This window comes from Macaca nemestrina, chromosome 11, assembly GCF_043159975.1.
Source record: "Macaca nemestrina isolate mMacNem1 chromosome 11, mMacNem.hap1, whole genome shotgun sequence".
NCBI lineage: Eukaryota > Metazoa > Chordata > Mammalia > Primates > Cercopithecidae > Macaca > Macaca nemestrina.
The window spans coordinates 63,052,084-63,073,670 of NC_092135.1; the positions used below are offsets into that span (position 1 = coordinate 63,052,084).

Genomic DNA, 21,587 nt, shown 5'->3' on the forward strand with positions numbered 1-21,587 from the left:
AGAGGCCATATCACTAGTAAGCACTGGCAACTAAGGTCAAACTCAGTTCCACTCCACTGCAAAGCCTGTGTTCTTTTGCAAAATCATGCTACCTGTAGCAGCCTTTTTGGCTAGGTATCAACCAGTGGGTTATTCATTGAGTGACTCCCATGTAAACACTGAGAGAGGCAACAGAAAAATGGGACATGGCCTTTGCCAAAGATGAAGAAAATCTTAAGAATATGTGAGTATTCTACTGAGTCACGTAATGCAGAGAATTTGAGGTCGCTTATTAGGGCACACATTTATCCAGTTGTCCACTAGCATTTCCTTTCCCCCTTCTGTTGGCAATTGCTCCTCCACCCATGATTCCTCAGGACTGCTATGCTTTCAACACGATTCCACCCTCTGCCAATGCTGATTAAATCAGAGGTGAGCATCTGACCCAAATTATGCCGAAGTTCTATCAGGAGTCTTTGGAATGAGACTCAAAAAGAGATTCAGGCTTTTTCCAGTGTAGAGGTTGTAAGATGTAAAATCAGTGAGCTTTTACTGAACATTTGCTGACCTAAAGACAAATGATGCAGTGAACTTGCAGGCCATATCTAAGCCCTTGATGAAGACTGTTCCTGAAGTCAGACTGCAATACTGCCCTTTATTTAGTTTGTTAGTCTACCTTTTCCCTCCATTCCAGTTTTCCCACTACCCCTTGCCCCAAGTTTGTTTGAGTTAGTACAGGGCAAGGTCTTGATTAATAATATATGTAAACCCTTTTCTTACGTGTTCACTCATTTTGATCAGCACACACAGACACAGATGCATGCTCAGTAATTTAAACCAGAGGTATGGCTAAATCACAAATGCACATTTAGCAACTATTTATTTTCCTGTATGAATATCACTGAAGCTTTTTATTAGGTAGTTAACTTGAAACAATGATGTTCTTTTTTAAAATATACATCAATCTTTGGGTCATCCTTTCAATGGACATGATTTTTTTAGAGGCTGTGTGGGTTAAAACCACATGTTTGTGGAGCCAGGATTAGATCTTCTGGTTTATCTGGACCCACATTTCCAGAAAGAACAACTGTAAAGATTTCGAGATGTTTACAACTGGTAAGACACCACGATCAATCAGCACAGACATTGGCCTAAACAATCAGCATTCATACCAGTTGAGTTTTAGGCTCTATTGCTGAGATTCCCTGTAATATTCCTTAGATATTTCTTTCTATGAGGAAAGAGGATACAATTTTTGGGTTCAGCACAGCACGAACAGATCTTTCCCTTTGGTCTATGTCTCCCACCTCTGCCAAAGTAATTAAGTAAACTTCAAATGTACTTACCAGGTTTCCTACAGTCAATACACTACTGAATTGCTCGGTCATAGGGTAGTGCTCCATGGCCATAAAGAGGGTATTTAAGACTATGCAAATAGTGATGGCAAGATCAACAAATGGATCCATAACAATTAAATTCACAAGATGTTTTACTTTTAACCATGCATCACAGCAGTCCCAGATCAAGAACACATTGGCAAATCTATACCAGCATGGTGGACATTTCTGTCTAGATTCTTCAAGTTCTGGAGGGACAATAAAGAGGGAGAGTAGTAAATAACAACAAAAATGAGTTATTATTGCCAGTAGATTTTATATCATTTAACAAAATTGATGCTTATATTTGAAAATAGAAATTCATATTACTTAAGAAACTTAAGAAGACAATCCCATTAAATATTTTCAGAAAATACTAATTAAAATGTCATATAGATTGACTTTTTTCTTTTAAATACAGAAAATAAGCACTTTGAATTTAATATTTTGCTTTAAAATCACTAGGTTATGATTGATTAAATTGCTGTATTCTCTTTGTCAAAACAGAATTTTAAATAAGCATTACACAACTATTAAAATTTTAAATAATTATGGTTTCTTCTGAAAGTACCTTTTTAAAAACATTGTCTAAAGTTGTGATCCCTTATGTGTGTGATAATATTTATGAACTATTCTCTCCTCTCATAGTTTCCATATCAACATTCATCTTGCACACAATGAGAATGTAGTATGCCTTTCTTTTTAGTATACATTCAGACTCAAATCTACTTTTGTGGCTGGTACATATCTTTTAGAATTTTAGCATCATGTATTTAAAATATTACTTGAAATTTTAATGGATGAGGCCTGTTACAAAATAATTATTATGTGACTGTATATCTAATACACCAAGAAGACGTGATACAAAATGTAATTGATGTTTTTTAAAGAACATATGTTAGAATTGACATACAATTGATCTAAAAAGGGCAGTACTAATATATTCTCTCTCCAGACTTCACGGAGTGAGGACTGTGTGAAGTATGAACAAGTTTAGTGTATAAATAGTTGCTGCCCATTCCTGTATGTCAAAATCAATGAACATATCTGTCCATGGTCCTTTGGAGGAATGTAATGGTTGTTGTGTATGTAGAAGATGGAAGAGAGACCCTTTCGTAGGATCTCTCTTGGAGTGGAGGACAGGTTTTGATTTGTCCAACTCATTCAAGCGCTCCCACAACCCTATCAACACCTCCATGCCTGAAGAACAGACTGAAGCCTGAAAGAAATGTTTCCTTATGCTTCTATATACCAAGACTTAGAAAGGGGGAAGAGTTTACTCTATTTGCATATGAGTAACATAACATAAGAAGAAATCCTCATTGATATAATATCAAGTGGTGAAATATCACTCTGCAAGCAAGGTAAGGACCCAACTCAAAAAGAAATAAGGCCAATATTAGTTTTTGTAATCAATGTGATAATATACTCCATATATCACATTCTTAGGTCTAGTATATAGTTTTGATCTGGGTAACAGACTTCAGTAACTCTATGAAAAGAAGGAATAGTTCACAAAGCACATAATCACAGAAAGTTGACTGTTCCATGACCTGCTTCTTACCTTCCATTGTGTTGGTCAGAATGCTGGCTATGCTCATGGCTCTTTGCCTTCCAGATGAATCCTCCAGCATCTCCATTGAAATCTGGTAAGAACTTAACCTTCTCTTTCTGATTTCCGTTTCAGTGGTGGTGCCCTGCAAACCAAATACTGATGGCTCAAACCACTCTTTCTAATAAGTAATACAACACCACATAGCATTTCTTTGGTAAATCATGCCACATGCAATTTTTCCAGTTAAGAATTTTCAAGGAATAAAATGTTGAATTATTGTTAAGTTATAAACAGTTTTGTTTTTAAAAAAAAGTTATCGCAGGTAGTACTATTTAAGAGGAATTCACCAGTGGATGCAGTTGTATAACACAATTATATTACAGAAATATTTTAATTAACCTGTCACAATTTTCAAGGAAATTTGTTGTAAACATGCTAAAGTCATTTATTATTTTATTTCATTTAGGTGAAAATTATTTTTATCTTCTATCAATGATTAATAATCAGATCAATCTCCCCCCCAATAAATACTATGATTATATAGTCTCAAGGCTGAATTATTTTCTTTGAGGCTATATTGACAATATTGACATACGTGGGCCAATTTTTTTCCATGCACAAACACAGATGTACAATGAAATGTGTGTGCTTTCCTGAAATTTCTTTAATTATTTCTATATCTCTTCCTATTAAAAAACAACACATTTTAGAGTCATTTTAAAATAGCACTGTAAATATTGACAGTTGTATGAAACTGCCCATTATCAACAAATTGGTTATAATATTTAATTTTAAGAATATGAATTTTCCAGAATATGAATAGATAATTTTACAATTCTTCGTGATTATGCATCTTACAGATTTGATGGTGAAAATGTCCATTATTTGTCTTGGTAGGTCTACCAAATTTGCAGATATGTGTTTCAAAGCAGACTCTAAAAACTGGGCCCTTTTAACCTAAAGCCATGGTCCCTTACAATGAATTCCCATACAACAAAAGCTAATGCTCCCGTACAATTCAATTGATTCTCAATATTCTATTGTTTTCCCTTTGATTAATCATGTATTATTTTTACCAACTTTTCATTTTGAGGAAGCAGGACGGTATAACAGCCTAAACTGTCCAGGCTTTGATTATTTCAAATTAGTGAATAATGTCAGTGGCAGCTAGGTCATCTATTATCACCTCTGGGAGAAGTTGTCCAGTAGGTGACGTTAGAGCTGAAGGTCCACCCACCAAGGAAACCACACCATTGCAATCCACAGTGCTGTGCATCTTCCCATTTGCTGGAAGCCCTGGCACCATCCTGGATGACATACTGGCCTGACTAACGTTACTGTTGCGTCGCTCTCCATGTCTGTGCGGCACAAACAGTGAGTCTCTCCTGCTTTCGCTGTCTTCAAATGTGCTGTGTTCGTCATCAGCAAAGTCATTTTCAGATCCAACATCCTTTGCCCGACCTCTAAAACTGAAAATGCTTGTTTTGCTATTGCGTCTTGGGGAAAACAGGGAGCCACGGATACTCAACAGAGACTGCGGAGAAAGCAAAAAGGAATGGGATGGGGTGGGGGGAGAACACAATTATTTAATAAAAATAAAAGTATTAATATTAAAAGATCTATTTTCTTTTGAGTTAGTATAGTCTTGCTCTTAAACATGGATTATCAAATTTATAGAGGACACATATATTTTAATACTTTTATTAAAGCAAATTTAAGTAAAAGAGTGTTTTTCTGACTAACAATACTGATTCGCAATTTACTAAGTATGCAACCACTTCATTTAGTCTTCACTTCAGGTGGATTGGGTTATCATAATGCTATAGGTTAGGGACCAGATGCTGAAAAGGCTAAATGATAACTTTTGATGGGAGTGGTGGTTAAACAAATAGTAAGTAGCTTCTACTTCTTAATGCTGTAATCTGAAGGGAATGCAACCTGGAGAATAAGTTTTGGCTCAAGTGAGAATGTTGGCTCAAATTTAAAATATTTGTTTCAAATGTTGCATTGTAGCCAGTATTTCACTTCAGGATAATTATTTTTTTAAAAAAAAAACTACTATTTTTCCATTCCCTTCTTTTGAATTCTGAAAGAAAATTAGTTTACTCTTTGTCTGAAATGGTTTGTCTCTACCCACATGGGAATAGAAGTCACAAAACTTACCTACGATGTTGTCTTCCAAATTTGCTAACAGTTTCCCAAATGGCAACCAATGATTCACCTTATTTGAGAGACTACATGTCATAGCAAACGCAACAGAGAGGATTCCTAAACTGCTACATAAATTACTCTTCTTGTGTAAAATATAACACTGGCTTATAAAAGCAAGACATATAACATGACTTCACCAGCGGGTGGTGTAAAAAACAGCATATACTTCTGATTTTACTTTAACTGTATTGAAAAGAGACAATTCAAAACGTTTTTTATTACAGCTATTCCCAAGTAAGTTAAGCGAACTGTTTCCTAGTACCAGAAAATGAGGATTTAGCTTGAAGTTCCCTCTAGCACATTTTGAAAGGATTTTAAACTAGCAACCCCAAATTATTCTGTGTGTATTCTAGTCTTGCAGATAGTTTTCAAAAACATCTCTATTCAGTCTGCAGAATATTTGTTTTCTCCCCTCATCATGAACAATGGCATTCCTCTTCGCTCTCTCATTCCCTTTCCTACTTCTCTTCACACCCAGGGTAATATACATACATACATATACATATACATATGTCAGCAGCAAACATTCCTGGATCTTCTCTCTCTTCTAAGCTTTAGTGTAAAACCAAATAAAATGATTTTAGTGGAAAAAACAGAAAAGGCAGACTCTGTCAAACTTATTTTTGGTTCCTCTGCCTAATTAGGTCATGCTGATTTTCGTAGGCCCCATTTTTAGCTTTATTTTTATGGCTTTTCCCAGACTGCAAAGCACCAGAATAATCTTTGTTGTCCTCTGTCTCAGTGATATTCTGGAAGGATATTATTCACTAAAAAGTGCTCTGTTCCTTTGGATTTGGTTAGATTCTCCACAGGAGCTGTTGGCTGTCCAGCTTGTCCATCGGAGGGTGTGTCTATGTAATACTTAATTCCTGTAGCAGGTTTGTCTACCGAAGGGCAGACAGTAGAGGGATTTTACAGCAAAGTGATCAAGAGATTAGATCATGTGAAGACATCAATTCATCCCCCCATTAATAAAGAATGCTAATGCTTTTCATTTCCTCAGATTCCATTTAAATGATCAATATAATAACAGTTATATCCAGAACTCGTGTTTTTATTGTTGTTGTTGTCGTTGTTTTGAGGCAGAGTCTCGCTCTGTCGCCCAGGCTGAAGTGCAGTGGTGTAATCTCGGCTCACTGCATTCTCCACCTCTCAGGTTCAAGCTATTCTCCTGCCTTACCCTCCTGAGTTGTTGGGACTAGAGGTGCCTGCCACCACACCTGGCTAATTTTTGTATTTTTAATAGAGACAGGGTTTCACCATGATGGTCAAGTTGGCCTCGAACTCCCGACCTCAGGTGATCTGCCCACCCTGGCCTTCTAAAGCCCTGAGATTAGAGGCATGAGCCACCAGACCCAGCCCAGAACTAGTGTTTTGAAACATTTGCGTGTATGTGAATCACTCTGAGAGTTAAAAATATATTTTTTTAGGTCCCAGATTTTTGGAATATGGATTCAGCAAGTAGCAGATGGGACTCTGGAATCTGAATTTTCTTGACACATTCCAGGTGACTGTAATACAGGGTGGACCTCATCCTACACTCAGAGAAATACTAAGTTGGACTTACATTAGTCCCTAGGATGGCTGAGTGTAATCACCTCAATACACCTGTGTTCTGAAACTGTCTCTGAAAACTGAAAATTGGCCTACACAATATTGGTTGGGAGTATGTGGTATGTGTGTGCATCCATTATGTATCTGGGACATGCCTTTAATTTGGATATTTTTATGTCAGGTATTTTCAAAGGCGTTCCAGATCTCTGAGTTTATTCGAAACTTCTATTCACTCTTCGGAATGTATAATAATGGGTGTAAGTGCAGCTTTCAAGGCAACAGAGACAGAAAAAGAAGATAACAGAAATAGCATTCAGAGAAAATAAACCAAAAATAACACACTGGAAGATGCAGCAGAGTGGAGGGAATACCCACAGATGTGGCAACACTTTCTCTAGGGAAAACCAGCTTTAATGTTTTAAGGAGTGAAAGGCTATCTTTCTTTGCCTCAGGCATGTCAAAACATATTTCCCAGGTATCTTTTTCATCTTGTTCCCAGAAGATAAATGTAGACTGTTTCTTAATTTTCAGTAACAAAAGGGGAAATAGAAGAAATTAGGTCTGTAAGACACAAGCATGCAGGTAGGCTTTGGATTCAAAGTGGGTTGGGAAAAGTCAAGATGGAAAAAGATGCTGGGAATTTTAAGATGTTCTAGTGGGAACAAGGAAAGTGAGTATTTGTTGGAAGTACTTAGCATTTTGAGGTTTCATTTTATACTTTTAAATACTTCTTTATTTTGTACTACTAACATATATAATCTGCTTAAAAATAAAATAATGTAATAAACAAAATAACATTTGTAATTTATGTGAATAGAAGACAGGGTGTCCACAATTTATGGCCTCTCTGCTTTGACATTTTCAGAAGATATATTTGATTTGAGCAGTATTTACTGTCTATCTTATGTTTCCTGTCCCCACCACCTTCCCTGATTCTCTTTCTACCAGATTCCTTTTCTGTTTACAGAATCAGAAACTGTAAACCGTTTATGGTATATTTCTGCTTGTTAGTTGTGTTAATGCTCTTAGCCTGTCTTTACTGGGAGATGCAAATTTAAAACTAATAGATTATTTCTTTCACTTTTGAAATTACCTATCTATCCATCTGTCTTCTATTTACAAATATAAAATGAACGACATCTACCATATGTATGTACTGTTTCTGTTTTTAGTATTAAAACATTGGCCATCAGCTAACCTCCCTGCTCTTGCCTGTCTGGGGTTTCCTCAGCTCCGGCAAACCAAGTCTACCAGTTGCTCCTAAAGCACTCCAGGCATGCTACCATGTCAGGGTTTTGCACTTCCTCTATCATCAGCTTAGAACGCTGTTCCATAAGATAGCTTCTTCCTTTGCCTCCTCCAAATCTTTCCCAAAATGTCTAAATAGTGAGGTCATTGTAAACCACCCTATTTAAAATTTTTCTTCCAATTATGGCTCGTGTTCCTTTTTTCCTCCTTACTTTTTTTTCCTTAACATTTGTTACCTTCTAACGCAGTCTATAACTTATTTATGTTGTTTATTGTTCGTCTCCTTGGGAATAAATTTCCATGAGGTCAGTGAATTGAATCTCATTTGTTCTTTGAGGTATTTTCAGCATCTTGAATTATGCTTGCCACATAGTTGGTGATCAATGAATATTTGTTGATTGGACTGAATGAACTAATCTGCAAACTTTTATTTGAGCAAAATGATGAAACGATAAAGGAAATAATACTGCTATCAAACTGCGTACATACATTTGTGAGTAATTGAAACTACTCAAAAGTTTTGTTTCCCTCATTTGAAATTCATTCATCAATTTTAACTTAATAAGAGACTTATTCTTTGTCACACAGATTTTCGATATATTGCTTAGCCCCGTAAAACTCTTTAATGTAGGTGTTCTTACTTTATTTTACAGAAATTTTACAAAGTACAACTGACTTGACCAAGGTCACAGAACTAGTTTGGCGTTGAGATATGAACACGAACATTTGTGTTCACTATAGCATCATTATGCTATAGTTTCATATACTCTTAATTCTAATAACTCCTAATAGTTTTAAGAATTCCAAAATATCAAGGGTGACTGTTTAAGAAAAAAAAAATCTGATCTGAGAAACCAAGTTGCCCTCCAGAGCTTCAAGTTAATTCCAAATGTGTTATACTGATTTGATAATATATTTTATATTTGTATTACACAAGACAGTAATAGTTGAATTTCTTGATATTAATATTGTCTTAAATGGCTTTTATCTTAAAACTCTTTGTGTATTCATGTCCATTTTGTTCTAATATGAGAATACAAGTTTTAAGTTATTGATATAGTCTACTTTTTTCTTTAAAAATATTTGTTTACATATTAAACTTAGATTATAAAAATTCACTGAGAACTTGCATATTACCTTTTCTCCCAACCAAAAGTAAATACTATGTTGAATTTTGTGTTTATTACTTCTGTTTTTTTAGAAGTTTCTTTCTTTTTTTTTTTTTTTTTTTTTTTGAGACGGAGTCTCGCTCTGTCGCCCAGGCTGGAGTGCAGTGGCCCGATCTCGGCTCACTGCAAGCTCCGCCCCCCCGGGTTCACGCCATTCTCCTGCCTCAGCCTCCCGAGTAGCTGGGACTACAGGCGCCCGCCACCACGCCCGGCTAATTTTCTTGTATTTTTAGTAGAGACGGGGTTTCACCGTGTTAGCCAGGATGGTCTCGATCTCCTGACCTCGTGATCCGCCTGTCTCGGCCTCCCAAAGTGCTGGGATTACAGGCTTGAGCCACCGCGCCCGGCCAGAAGTTTCTTTCTTTATGAAAAATATATCATACCTCTTGGTTAATTTGCAGTTTTTGATTAAATTAATCTTATATATTATCTCTCGAAGCATTATTTTTAGGGTATAATTCTGATTCAAGATTGTTATGATTAGAAGCATTTGCAATTCATAGCACATGAAATTCTAATGGTGCCAAATAGTGTTCAAAGCCATAATTGTACTTATCACAGATTTTATAACTAATTATTCTTTACACGAGACATATGTAAACAATATATTAACTTACTAATCCATAAAACTTACTAAACAACAAATAATTGAAACTAATTTTTACTCTTTTACTTAAAACTATGATGAAGAACTAGGTAGTTGGCATTAAATCAGAGCACAAAATAGACTACCTTTGATGCTATTCTCTTCAAGAACATTTAGGTCATAATTTCATTCTAATGTACCATGGCATGACCCTATGCAAGCAAAATAGAGACTCACCATAGTCCAGTTCTCATATCAAAGGATAAAGATAAAACCCAAAGAACATTTCTTTTCAAAATTTATGTGTGTGTTACAATAACAACTTTGGATACCAAAGGCAGAAACTCATTCTCGAAGAAAATAAGTTTATCTGGGGTCTCAAAGTGGAAAATGTAAACAAGAGATTCCCAAACTCTCACTGAAAAGTCTGTTAGCGTAGGTTGTGTGTGTACATACACACATATATATGTATATATACACACACACAGGTTGATATATATAGGTTATATCAATATATCTATTATATATATGATATCAATATATCTATATATATCAGTCCCAAAATGGTGAACATTTTATGAACGGTTTAATAAAAATCCCTTTGAAGACAGTCTATGATAAGAATTTAAACAACTATATTAAATGTTAGTTCCCCATCCCTCACTGAAGTCAGATAGCACAAAAGTGTACTAAAACAAAATACAACAAGTAAAAAGCAATCGCAATGACAAAGAAACCAGAGCACTTAGTAGAAAATCCTACCTGATGAGGGGAGCAGAATTTCTTGTCACTGGTCAGTCTGTTTCCGTCCATGGAGAAAAGGAAGCTGCTTCTTTTGACACTGTCTTCAGATTCGGATTTCGGAAAGCTGTCTTTCTCTCCTTTATTGTTTCCTCCATGGTGCTCCCTCTGTCTTCTTTTCTTCCTTCGGTTCCTCCATTCCTTAGCACTTTTGGAGCTTAACTTTGATGCTTCTGAGGAACTTTCCAACAACTCTCCTAACCCACCGATTCCACTGAAATCTCTTGAAGCAGCGGATGCTGCCGCAACTGCCTGTCGTAAAACAAAGTCAGGCACTATTTAGAACACAGAGCTTTGAAAACAGTGGAGTATGGTTAAAATGTTGCCGTTTAAGACTCATTAACTATAAGCGAAAAGTCTGTTCTTCTAGTCCTTTTGTTTTGTCTCACCACAAGAGTTTACTTAACAACAACCCTTACATTTGAAATCATATAAAGCAATATGCTAGTGTATGTATTAAAGCAAGAAAAATATGGTTTTGCCTATCTTCTGGATTGTCTTTTTTTGGGGGCGGAGGGGACAACTGTTCTCTCTATAGTATCTTCTATACTTTAAAAAGCAAATGTTTTCTTAGTGGTGGTTGCTCATTTAACTACTATTCTGATTCCATCTGTAAAATGTTTCCTCCTGTGTGCACTTGTGAGCAACTGAGTAGTAATTTTTTTCCCCTCTATATCCAATACAAAAGACTGTTTCTTTTCTTTTTTGTGAACGCAAAACATTTAAAGTGCCTACTATTTTACCTCCAGATGGAAGTAGGGGAATGTATTAGCTAGTTTATCCTCTTCCTTCGTTTGAATTACATTTAGGACTGTAGTTCGCATCTCTGTGGTCATCTTACTCCCAGAAAATTTATTATGTATCACTTTAAAATTTTTAAATGTTAATAAATCGTTTAATATTAAAAATAATAACAAATGATTAACATAGCAACACACAAATTCATTCAAAGGATTATGAGAACTGCTTCAAATATTTTCTTTCCATATTGCAGCACTAAGTATTCTTAAGCACTTTGAATTTCTATACCTACTAATGAAACACAGTCAGCTCTGAGGTGAAACATAGAAAATAGTATTTTTAGACTGGAAATGATCTAACAGTGACATACAGAGGATATGAAACAATATGGTGAGCATCAAAGCTGAGTTCTCATTAAGCATATAACTATTTGAAAATGTAACCACAGAAGTGGAAACTATTAAATTATGACAATATCAGTTAAGCTTTTTACATATGTCATCACTAAATACAAACAACTCTAACTTATCTACTATATTGTTTATCTTTCCCACCAACTATAAGCTGGATAGAAATTGTATCACTGTATGCTCAGCGACTGGTATGTCACCTGACATAAATAGGGCTCAGTAAATAATTGGTGAATAAAGATTTAAAAATGTATTTTGCTATCAATTTTCTCAGACACTGGTGTGGGGGTGGGGGAAGAACAAGACATACTTAGCCTTGACTTTTCAAGACATCATAAAAGACTGGCATAACAGTCTGTATAACAACATATTTTAAGAAGAAATGGAGATAAAACCTATTTATAATACTGTGACATCACTTTGTGCTTTATGTTTCATCTTTCTTAAGAAGAAGCAAACCCTGCTAAGTAGTTTTCAGTTTTAAACTTTATGTTAACTAAAATTTAAAAAAAGATTTTAAATCTAAAATTACTATGCTGCAAATTCTCTAGGATTACAATGATCTCAGGGAGGAAAACTTAGTACTAAACATGATTTTAAATTTATGTGTTTGACCAAGCAACACACAAAATGTAACAGATATTTATTTATATTAAGCACTATATTCATAATGGAAACTCAGATATAAGACTTGATATAAGATAATGCCCAGCATTTAAATGAAACACTAATTCAGAATTTAGATATTTATAAAATTTTATATAGTCACATAGCCAGGTTTTTAATCAAATTATTGATCATCAGTATCACTTTTAATATAATTCATGACATAAAATGAGAAATATTAAGTACATTTTATAACTCTGACTATATATGCAAAATAAAGTAAATAAATGAATCACTTATCTGTAGCAAGTTAAATATAGTTACATAGTGATTGATACATATGATGTACCTAATATACACCATTTGCTGAAACAGTGAATATATATATACACACATACCCCTTCTTATCCAAATAAAGTCCTTAATTCTCTTTTCCATTTTATATAGACACAAACACACAACACGCAGTGTTAATCATTTATTGACTTGTTTGTCCCTGGAAACAAAAGAAGTGGTGGTCATAGTCCCTCACCATAATCCTAAAACTTACATTCATTTAAATCACTTCCATATATATATATATATATATATATTTTTTAGATGGGGTCTCACTCTGTTGCCCAGGCTGAAGTGCAATGGCGCAATCTTGGCTCACTGCAACCTCCATCTCTCGGGTTCAAGCAATTCTCCTGCCACAGCCTCCTGAACAGCTAGGATTACAGGCATGAGCCACCATGCCTGGCTAATTTTTGTATTTTTAGTAGAGACAGGGTTTCACCATGTTGGCCAGGCTGATCTCAAACTCCTGGCCTCAAGTGACCCACCCACCTCAGCCTCCCAAAGTGCTGGGATTACAGGTGTGAGCCACCGCACCTGGCCCCAAACTTTGTTTTGCATAAGATGTTATTTCCCTGTGTATTCTGGGTAACAGTTCAAATATTTCAAAACCAAAACAGATTTCTAAGGCAACAAAGGTAACCTCTGACACATTTTCTGTGTCACTCATCAACTCAAATTTGTCACTTGTTCCACTTCAGTGATTTGCCAATTCCCTCAAAGGCAGATGTTTCCTGTCATCTCTCATGTCTGTGTACCTGTTTATACCCAACTCTGTGATTCTACCAATGTCCTGCGTATTAGAATAATAGTGTTACTTTCACAGCCAACTTACTGAATTCCTCTTTTAACAAATAAGAAATTTCACTTAGTATTTACTCAGGAAATAACATTTTCTTATAACATTTTTGTGTGATTCAAAATAGGCTCTGTGACTCACTGTATCTGTGTGTCCATAAAAATATAACCACATAACTAATACTTCATTCATTTTACACATGTAATCCAGTTAAAATCCCATTCAAAGCTACAAGACATTATACCTATTTCTGTTCTACTCCAATTATATTAGATTTCTTAAGAGCTACTATTTTGAATTTTGTTCTAGAGCTTACTCCCAAATTTTTTCCTATATATAGACTGCTATGGGATATACCAAGCTGGGCAACATTAGACACTTAAATATCACAATTTAAATGCCAAACACAGTTAGAATGAACTAGGACAAAACATTGATTTCTTTGCAGGGTTTGTGTTTCTCCACGTTATTTTCTCATGCCTACACAATGACTAGCCCTAGGTGCCCCTCAACCAATAATAAAGAAAGATGGAAGTGATGTTAGCCTTCATGAAGTCATTGGCTAGATAGTAAGTTTTGAAGACTCATAGGTGGTTAGTGAGACTTAAGCTACACTGCAGCATAAATGATCTCATAGGTGCACTAATTCTCTCTCTTTGCCTACAATTTCCTCCCGGGTTCAACATTGATAATTTACTGGTCATCATTACCTGTGTTGTCAATAAGGAACCAAAATGGATTTGGCACTGTGCTACTCCAATCAGTACTATACTTTACCTTGGATAAATTTAAATTTTGTAGGTATGAAGCTATAGCTGAATCAAATTGTGATGTTTTTGTCACTAAAATTCAGTAACTGACTACTAGGGTTAATAGAACTGATGTTTTTTAGCTGAACTCATCATAATCATAGGTTCTTGAAACTTCTACTAGACATAGCGCATGTTTATTTCTAAGTTCAAAAAGACTATACTCTTTTAATTGATGCCATATTTTACCCTAAAATGGCTGAATTTTAGAATAACTCATTTCCGTACTGTATTATCTATGTAGCATTTTCAAGCACATTAATTTGTCTGCTTTTATTAATGATAATAGAAAAACCCAGTGCTTTAGAATACAATCATAAGCAATTTATGAATATTATTTCCTATAACATTTATTTAAAACCATGAAATAAAGTATTTGCCCTGTAAATAGCTATTTTATTTTATTATCTTATAAATGTGTTTTATTTATAGTGATATAGAATAAAACTCTTCAATAATTCAAATGTAGAACTTTCTGGCAAGCATGAAGTATATTTTTAAATATTTTCAAGTTTCACCAAATTTGTTTAGAGTTTTCTATATAAAATCAATAAGGTATATCCACATTACTACTTTGTACCCAATGGTAAGATGAAAGTGGCCAAGCCAGCATGTTCACCCAAAGCTAAGTCTATGGTTGAGCTCAGTAATTCACTAAACGATTCATTGCTGTATCTCCATTTCACCAAAAAAATGCCTTGAGAAAGGACCTAACGCTATTTGTTGTGTATCTTCAAAGTAACTCAGAATTGTTAAAAACTTAAATTTTGAATATACCAATTTCTAGTATATACTGTCATCCAAAGAACACTTCAAATATGTGGAGCCATTCATCTGAAAAAAAAAAAAAAATCCTCAAAAAAGTCAGTGCATGAAAACAAAATTGGATTTCTGCTTCTGGCCAAAATGGAGTAACAGAGACCAGATTTACTCTCTTCTGAAGCAACCAATAAAACAGACAAAATACATGTTACAGTGGTTTTGAAGACACTGGACATCAGATCAGAATGTTTTAAGATATTGGAAAACGGAAAAGCAAGCAAGCCAGCTCTATGCTTTTCTTAGCTTATGGTCTGGAACTTCCAGACTATGATGTAGAGAGGAAGTATCTCTGCAGACTCCATGAATGGATGAGATGAAGCTGAATCTAGGAAAGTCAGGGTGGCTATATAGTTCACAGAACAGAGTACCACAGAGGCGACAGTTGAGCAGAGAGAGAATTCTAGGGATCTCAGGTTCACCTTGAGTACTGAGAAGATTATTCACCAAGCATGTGTCTTAGAAAACTACCTGAGGCCGAGGATTAGAGGGAACACCACCCAGCAATCACACTGTGCCAGAACTGTGTCTGTTCCTATACTGGCAAACACTTCGTTTTAAATGGGCATTGGGTAGAGTATTAGGAAGCGTCTTGATTCATTAGTGAGGAATAATTAGTCTGAGAATAAATAGTATTCTGGTCCTGTCTATTTTCAAAGGTTTAAAGATACAAAAGGATCAAACTGTGCATAAACGACGTAACTATATCCAAGATTGACAGTGTCTGGAATTCAATTGAAGGTTGTCAGAAACAGAAAACTGCAGAAATATATGACCCATAATAAAGAGAAAAATTAATCAAAACTGACCAAGAACTGACACAGATGTTCAAATTAGCAGACAGGAAACTTCAACAGTTGTTGTAACTGTATTGTGTATGCTCGCAATATTAATTAGAGATATATGGAAATATAAAAAAGACCCAGATCAAGCTTGTAGAGATGAAAACTACAATGTTTCAGATGACAAATATACTGGATAAAATTAGCGGCAGATTAAATGTGCAAAAGAAAAGATAATTGACTTGAAGACAACAATAGAAATCATTAAAATTGCAATTGACAAATGGGGTTTAAAACTCATAGAGAACTACAAAGGACATAAAACAGCCAAAAAACAGCTTTGAAAAAAAAAAAAGAACAAAAAGTTGGGAACCTACACTATCTTATTTCAAGGCTCATCATAAAAGGTACAGTAATTACGAGAGTGTGGTGTTGATATAAAAATGACAAATAAATCAACTGAACAGAATAGAGTTCAGAAATAGACACACTCACCTATGGACAACTAATAATTGACAGAAGTTCAAAGGCAATGCAGTGGAGAATGAATGCTTTGTTTATATGCAGTTGGAATAATTAGATACTCATATTTTAAAAAAGTCAATCTCAACATATCACCCATATGTTATACAAAAGTTAATTTAAAATGGGTTATTAGCTACTCGGGAGGCTGAGGCAGGAGAATGGCGTGAACCCGGGAGGCGGGGCTTGCAGTGAGCTGAGATCCGGCCACTGCACTCCAGCTTGGGCAACAGAGCTAGACTCCGTCTCAAAAAAAAAAAAAAAAAAAAAAAAAAAAAAAAAAAAAAAAAAAATGGGTTATTGACCTAAATTTAAAGCATAAACATAACTTTAGAAGAAAATTTAGAAGAAAATACTTGTGGTGTTGACTTGGCAAAAGTTTCTTCGATCCAAAAGAATGATTTAAACAAAAAAGCTAAGAAATAGTATGCTGGATAAACTGCACTTTAAATATTTGAGAAGCATATATGTGAAAGGACTTATATCCCAAAGAGTCAAAGAACACTCAAAACTCAACAATATGAAATCAAACAACCTAACTAAAAAAAGGAGGGGATTAAAGATTTGAACAACCGCTTCATAAAAGAAGCTATACAGATGGAAAATAAGAGCAGAAAAAGATGCTTATCATTAGTAATTAGGAAAATGAAAATCAAAACAGCAATGAGATACTTATTAGAATGGCTAAAATTACAAAGACTGGCCATAGCAAATGTTGGCAAAAATATTGAGAAATTATAATTCTAACTGGCATGAATAGGGTTTTTACTATATCTTTGCAAGAGTCTTCACCTTTCAGTATATGGATTTTTTTTTCTGTCTTTTAATACAGTACTGTGTTTCCATCTCTTCTCCTCAACACATTAATACCCCATTCACTATACCCCTAGCTCACACAGACTTTAATATTGATAAAAGTCTCAAGTTGGCATCTAATTTTAGACACCTTCCTGATATCCTGATGTGGGCTATAGCAAACACCTTTTTAAAATTTTTTGTTACAGAAATCCCAAAGAATTGTTAATCATAGGTATATATAAAGTTTTCTTGTCAACCTTTAAAATCAATTAACTTCAGAACAAAATCTCAAATGTCATAATTAGGGGTGAATCACTAATAATTGGAAATATCAGTTTTATTTCTTTTCAAAATTAAATAAAAAATTAAATTCCCCTCTTAGGTTCCATGAGACAATTCCATAGTAAACCTTATCCCTAATGTATTTTCTACCCACTGGCTGATTTCTTTATATACAGTGTCTAAAAAGTTTATTCAACTCTAACTTCAGAAACAAGTCCATATGTGAATATTTTTCTTTTTCTAATGACAACGCCTGTATATGAAATGAAAAGGCAGTACGAATCTACCCTCTAGAGTATAACACTATTTCTACTTAGAAACTAATAATAATAATAATGATAAATCTTTGCTTTTATCACTCAGTACCTGAGCTTCTTCCTGTTGCTTTTTAAGCTGTTCGAGCATCTGCTGAAATTCAGCCTCTTTTTGTTCTGCTTCTTCCAATGTGGCCTGATTCTGTTCCTCATACGCCATGGCCACCACAGCCAGGATCAAATTCACCAAATAAAATGAGCCCAAGAAAATGACGAGGACAAAAAATATCATGTATGTTTTCCCAGCAGCACGTAATGTCTAGGAGAAATGGGAGATAATTCCATCAGTATTTTAGTATAATGTCCCCAAATAAATATCTGGTGACCACAGTTAGATAGTCAGCAGACTAATTCGCTTTTTAGTATCCAGTTTCTTTTCACCAAGAGTTTTTTGGTATTGATATGCTCAACACACAAAATTAAGAATCAGATTATTTGAGGCTTGACTGCAGTCTCGTTTGATATAAATACATTTTAAATTCATATATAGTGGATATATATGTGAACCCCACTATAATGCTTTTATTAGAGTTCATATGCAGAGCAATAATATGACAAGTGAGAGCACTGAACCTTTAAATCCTTTCTTTGGGATTCCATTTGCATTGCAGTCTGTTCTCCATACTATCGATAGATGACTTTTGCTCCTCTCCTCTTCTAGTCTCAGTTAATAGCTAGAGCTTTCATTTGAAATTTTCACATCAACATCATTGATTTTAAGAATATTTTAACATGTTGTTTATATACCCACAACTGGATTATCAGTTCCTCAGAGTCATGAACATTATTTGCATCCCCATAGTTCCTAGCAGAATGCCTTTCACATGAAAAAACATATATAGGTACTGACTCAATGAACAATTAGGATTCCAGGCACACTTGCTTTATACTGGACCCTTCTCTGTATTCCAGGGTGTTATAAGCAGGTCCCTTTCCTTTCCCTTTCCCTTTCCTTTTCTTTTTTTGAGATGGGGTCTTACTCTGTCATCCAGGCTGGAGTGCAGTGATATGATCTCGACTCATTGCAACCTCCACCTCCTGGGCCTGGGTGATCTTCCCACCTCAGCCTCCCATGTCGCTGGGACTACAGGTGCGCACCACCATGCCGGGCTAATTTTTGTATTTTGGTAGAGATGGGGTTTTGCCATGTTGTTCAGGCTGGTCTTAAATTCCTGGACTCAAGTGATCCATCTGCCTCTACCTCCCAAAGTGCTGGGATTACAGGCATGAGCCACCACACCCAGCCTATGCTTTTCATTTCATATATGTCTATAAAAGTAAATGTTATGTATGCTCATTTGGACATTACCAACTGGTAAAGATTCTCCCAGTAGTCTTGAGTCATGAGTCGAAATAGAGACAGGAAAGCCCAGCTAAAGGTGTCAAAGCTTGTGTAGCCATAGTTGGGGTTTCGACCAGCCTTCACGCAGATATATCCTTCTGGACACTGGCTATAAGAGAGATAAATGGAGGTAGGGTCAGTATAGAAATTACAGCAATTTCAATTGATTTGACTCATAGGAATTTTCAAAACCCAAAGTTGCTATCTGTGACGAATTATCTTGCTTTCATTTCCAGAACACTTTAGGTGATTGCTCATCATGAAACTTACCAGACGACATTCACTAGAAAGAACAATAGAAAATTTAGATGCAAAGAAATATTTACAGACATTCAGAATGGCAGAGAGCTAGCAACCACACACTTTTGGCTCTGACATCACCATATTTCTACTCTTTACAAAGTGGCAAGAAACAATAGTTAAAAATTAAAAGCCAGAAAAAAGCCAAAGAGTGGGGAATCAATTAACCATTTCAATAGCTGGTTTTATAGAATTTTCTAAAATAAAGTTAATATTTATAACAATTTTGTATTTACAGAAAAAGTATGAAGATAGTACAGGCCTCATACATTCCATGCCATTTTCAATATTGATACATTGTTATTATTTAATTGAGATGGGATCTTGCTATGCTGCCCAGGCTGGTCTCAAACTTCTGGGCTCAAGCAGTCTCCCACCTTGGCCTCCTGAAGTACTGGGATTACAGGTGCGAGCCACTGCACTCAGCCTTAATACATTATTATTACCTAAAGTTACTATTTTATTCAGATTTCCTCAGTTTTTTTCTTTTCTTTTCTTTTCTTTTTTTTTTTTTTTTTTTTGAGACGGAGTCTCTCTCTGTCACCCAGGCTGGAGTGTAGGGGCATGATCTCGGCTCACTGCAAGCTCCGCCTCCTGGGTTCACGCCATTCTCCTGCCTCAGCCTCCCGAGTAGCTGGGAGTACCGGCACCCGCCACCATGCGCGGCTAATTTTTGCATTTTTAATAGAGACGGGGTTTCACAGTGTTAGCCAGGATGGTCTCAATCTCCTGACCTCGTGACCAACCGCCTTGGCCTCCCAAAGTGCTGGGATTACAGGCATGAGCCGCCGCGCCCGACCCTCAGTTTTTTTCTTAATGTCCTTTTTTCGTTCCAGGATCTCATTCAGGATACACATTCCATTTAGTGGTTATGTCTTTTAAGGCTCCTCTTGGCTGTGACAATCTCTCAGACTCCCCTTGTTTTTGATGACCACAACAGTTTTGAGGATTACTAGTCAGATACTTTGTTGAATGCCCTTCAATTGGGATTTGTCTAATGTTTGTCTCATGATTATATTTAGGTTATGGATTTGTGGGTGGAAGACTACAGAGGTAAAACGTCACTATCATCACATCACATCATGCCAAGGGTACATACTTATCACTATGACTTATCACTGTTGATGTTAACTTTCACCACCTATCTTGAGGTAGTGTTTTCTTCCTTTTCCATATGTACTCTCTGAAATAAAGTCACTGTGTACAGACCACATTTAAGGAACCTTCAGTTATGATCTTAAGTATATACAAAAATTATTTGAAATTATTCTGCACAGGATATTTGTCCATTATTCATAATTTGTTTGATTATTCAATCATTGCAATTAACATGTAGTCATGGAGATTCGTTTTATATTTTGGATTAAATTCAATGATATTTCATTTATTTACTTGTTCAAATTGCTTCATCTTTGGCCATTGGAAGCTCTTTCAGTTGACACCTGTAACAGTTTGACATACCCCATGGTTGTGGGTTGCATTGTTTGCTTATCTTTTAACACTTTCTTACTTTTAAGCACTCTCAGATGCTCCAGGCTCATCTTTTATAATTTCTTCCCCAGTGCTAGAATCAACCATTTCTCCAAGGATCGCTAGTTTTTTTTTTTGTTTTTTTTTGTTTTTTTAATTGGAAAATGGTATTAGAAACCAAGATCTGGGTGCTAGCTGTGTTTGTTGCTACTGGGGTGTCATTGCTTCTAGGCCGTCTCAGCTGACAGAACAAGGAGATATATATGTTTATAATTGCTCAATACTGATAAATATGCACAGTGGTTTCAGGATTGTTAATCTATACTACCATTGGAAACAACTTTATCAACTAGAGTATTGTTCCTTTTACCTTCAGTTTTACAGACTCCACTCATTTCCAAAGTTAGTTAGGTTAGCATGTTATTACCCCACCACCTTCAGTGAGGTTGTTTCATATTTTGCAATACATTTATATATTTTTGTCACATACTCTATTTCTTCCTGGGATCCCCAAACTTCACAAAAGATTTCTTTTAATTTGTATACATTAAGATTCACTCTTTGTGTTATAAAGGTCTATGAGTTTTAACAAATGCATTATGTTTCATATTCACCATTATAGAATCTTAGAGAACAGGTTCTCACCCTAAAAAAAATCCCCTTTGCTTTACCTAGATAATTCCTCACCATGAACCCCTGGCAAGCACTATTTTCTTATCATCTCTATTGTTTTGTGTTTTCTAGAAAGTCAGATAATTGAAATCATACAGTATGTAGC

The 21,587-nt window shown here is 35.4% G+C and overlaps 1 protein-coding gene and 1 long non-coding RNA gene across 12 annotated transcripts in view; one reads left to right on the forward strand and one right to left on the reverse strand.

The window, feature by feature from the left end:
• The window catches only part of LOC105483317 (sodium voltage-gated channel alpha subunit 3), a 115,920-nt gene that overhangs the window by 47,267 nt on the left and 47,066 nt on the right, over nucleotides 1-21,587 (reverse strand). For 4 of the 9 annotated variants that reach the window (XM_071072870.1, XM_011744127.2, XM_011744130.3 and 1 more), the window contains 6 exons: nucleotides 19,007-19,148; nucleotides 17,750-17,956; nucleotides 10,441-10,731; nucleotides 4,097-4,444; nucleotides 2,920-3,052; nucleotides 1,326-1,564 (listed from right to left, as the gene is read on the reverse strand). In XM_071072870.1, coding sequence (XP_070928971.1) covers nucleotides 1,326-1,564; nucleotides 2,920-3,052; nucleotides 4,097-4,444; nucleotides 10,441-10,731; nucleotides 17,750-17,956; nucleotides 19,007-19,148 — 1,360 coding nt within the window. Of the gene's footprint in view, nucleotides 1-1,325; nucleotides 1,565-2,919; nucleotides 3,053-4,096; nucleotides 4,445-10,440; nucleotides 10,732-17,749; nucleotides 17,957-19,006; nucleotides 19,149-21,587 lie in introns of those variants that run through there. The other 5 variants (XM_011744133.3, XM_011744134.3, XM_011744132.3 and 2 more) reach the window with 4 other exon arrangements.
• Nucleotides 1-21,587, forward strand: part of LOC139357138 (uncharacterized) — an 87,725-nt gene that overhangs the window by 28,023 nt on the left and 38,115 nt on the right. The window lies entirely within an intron of this gene.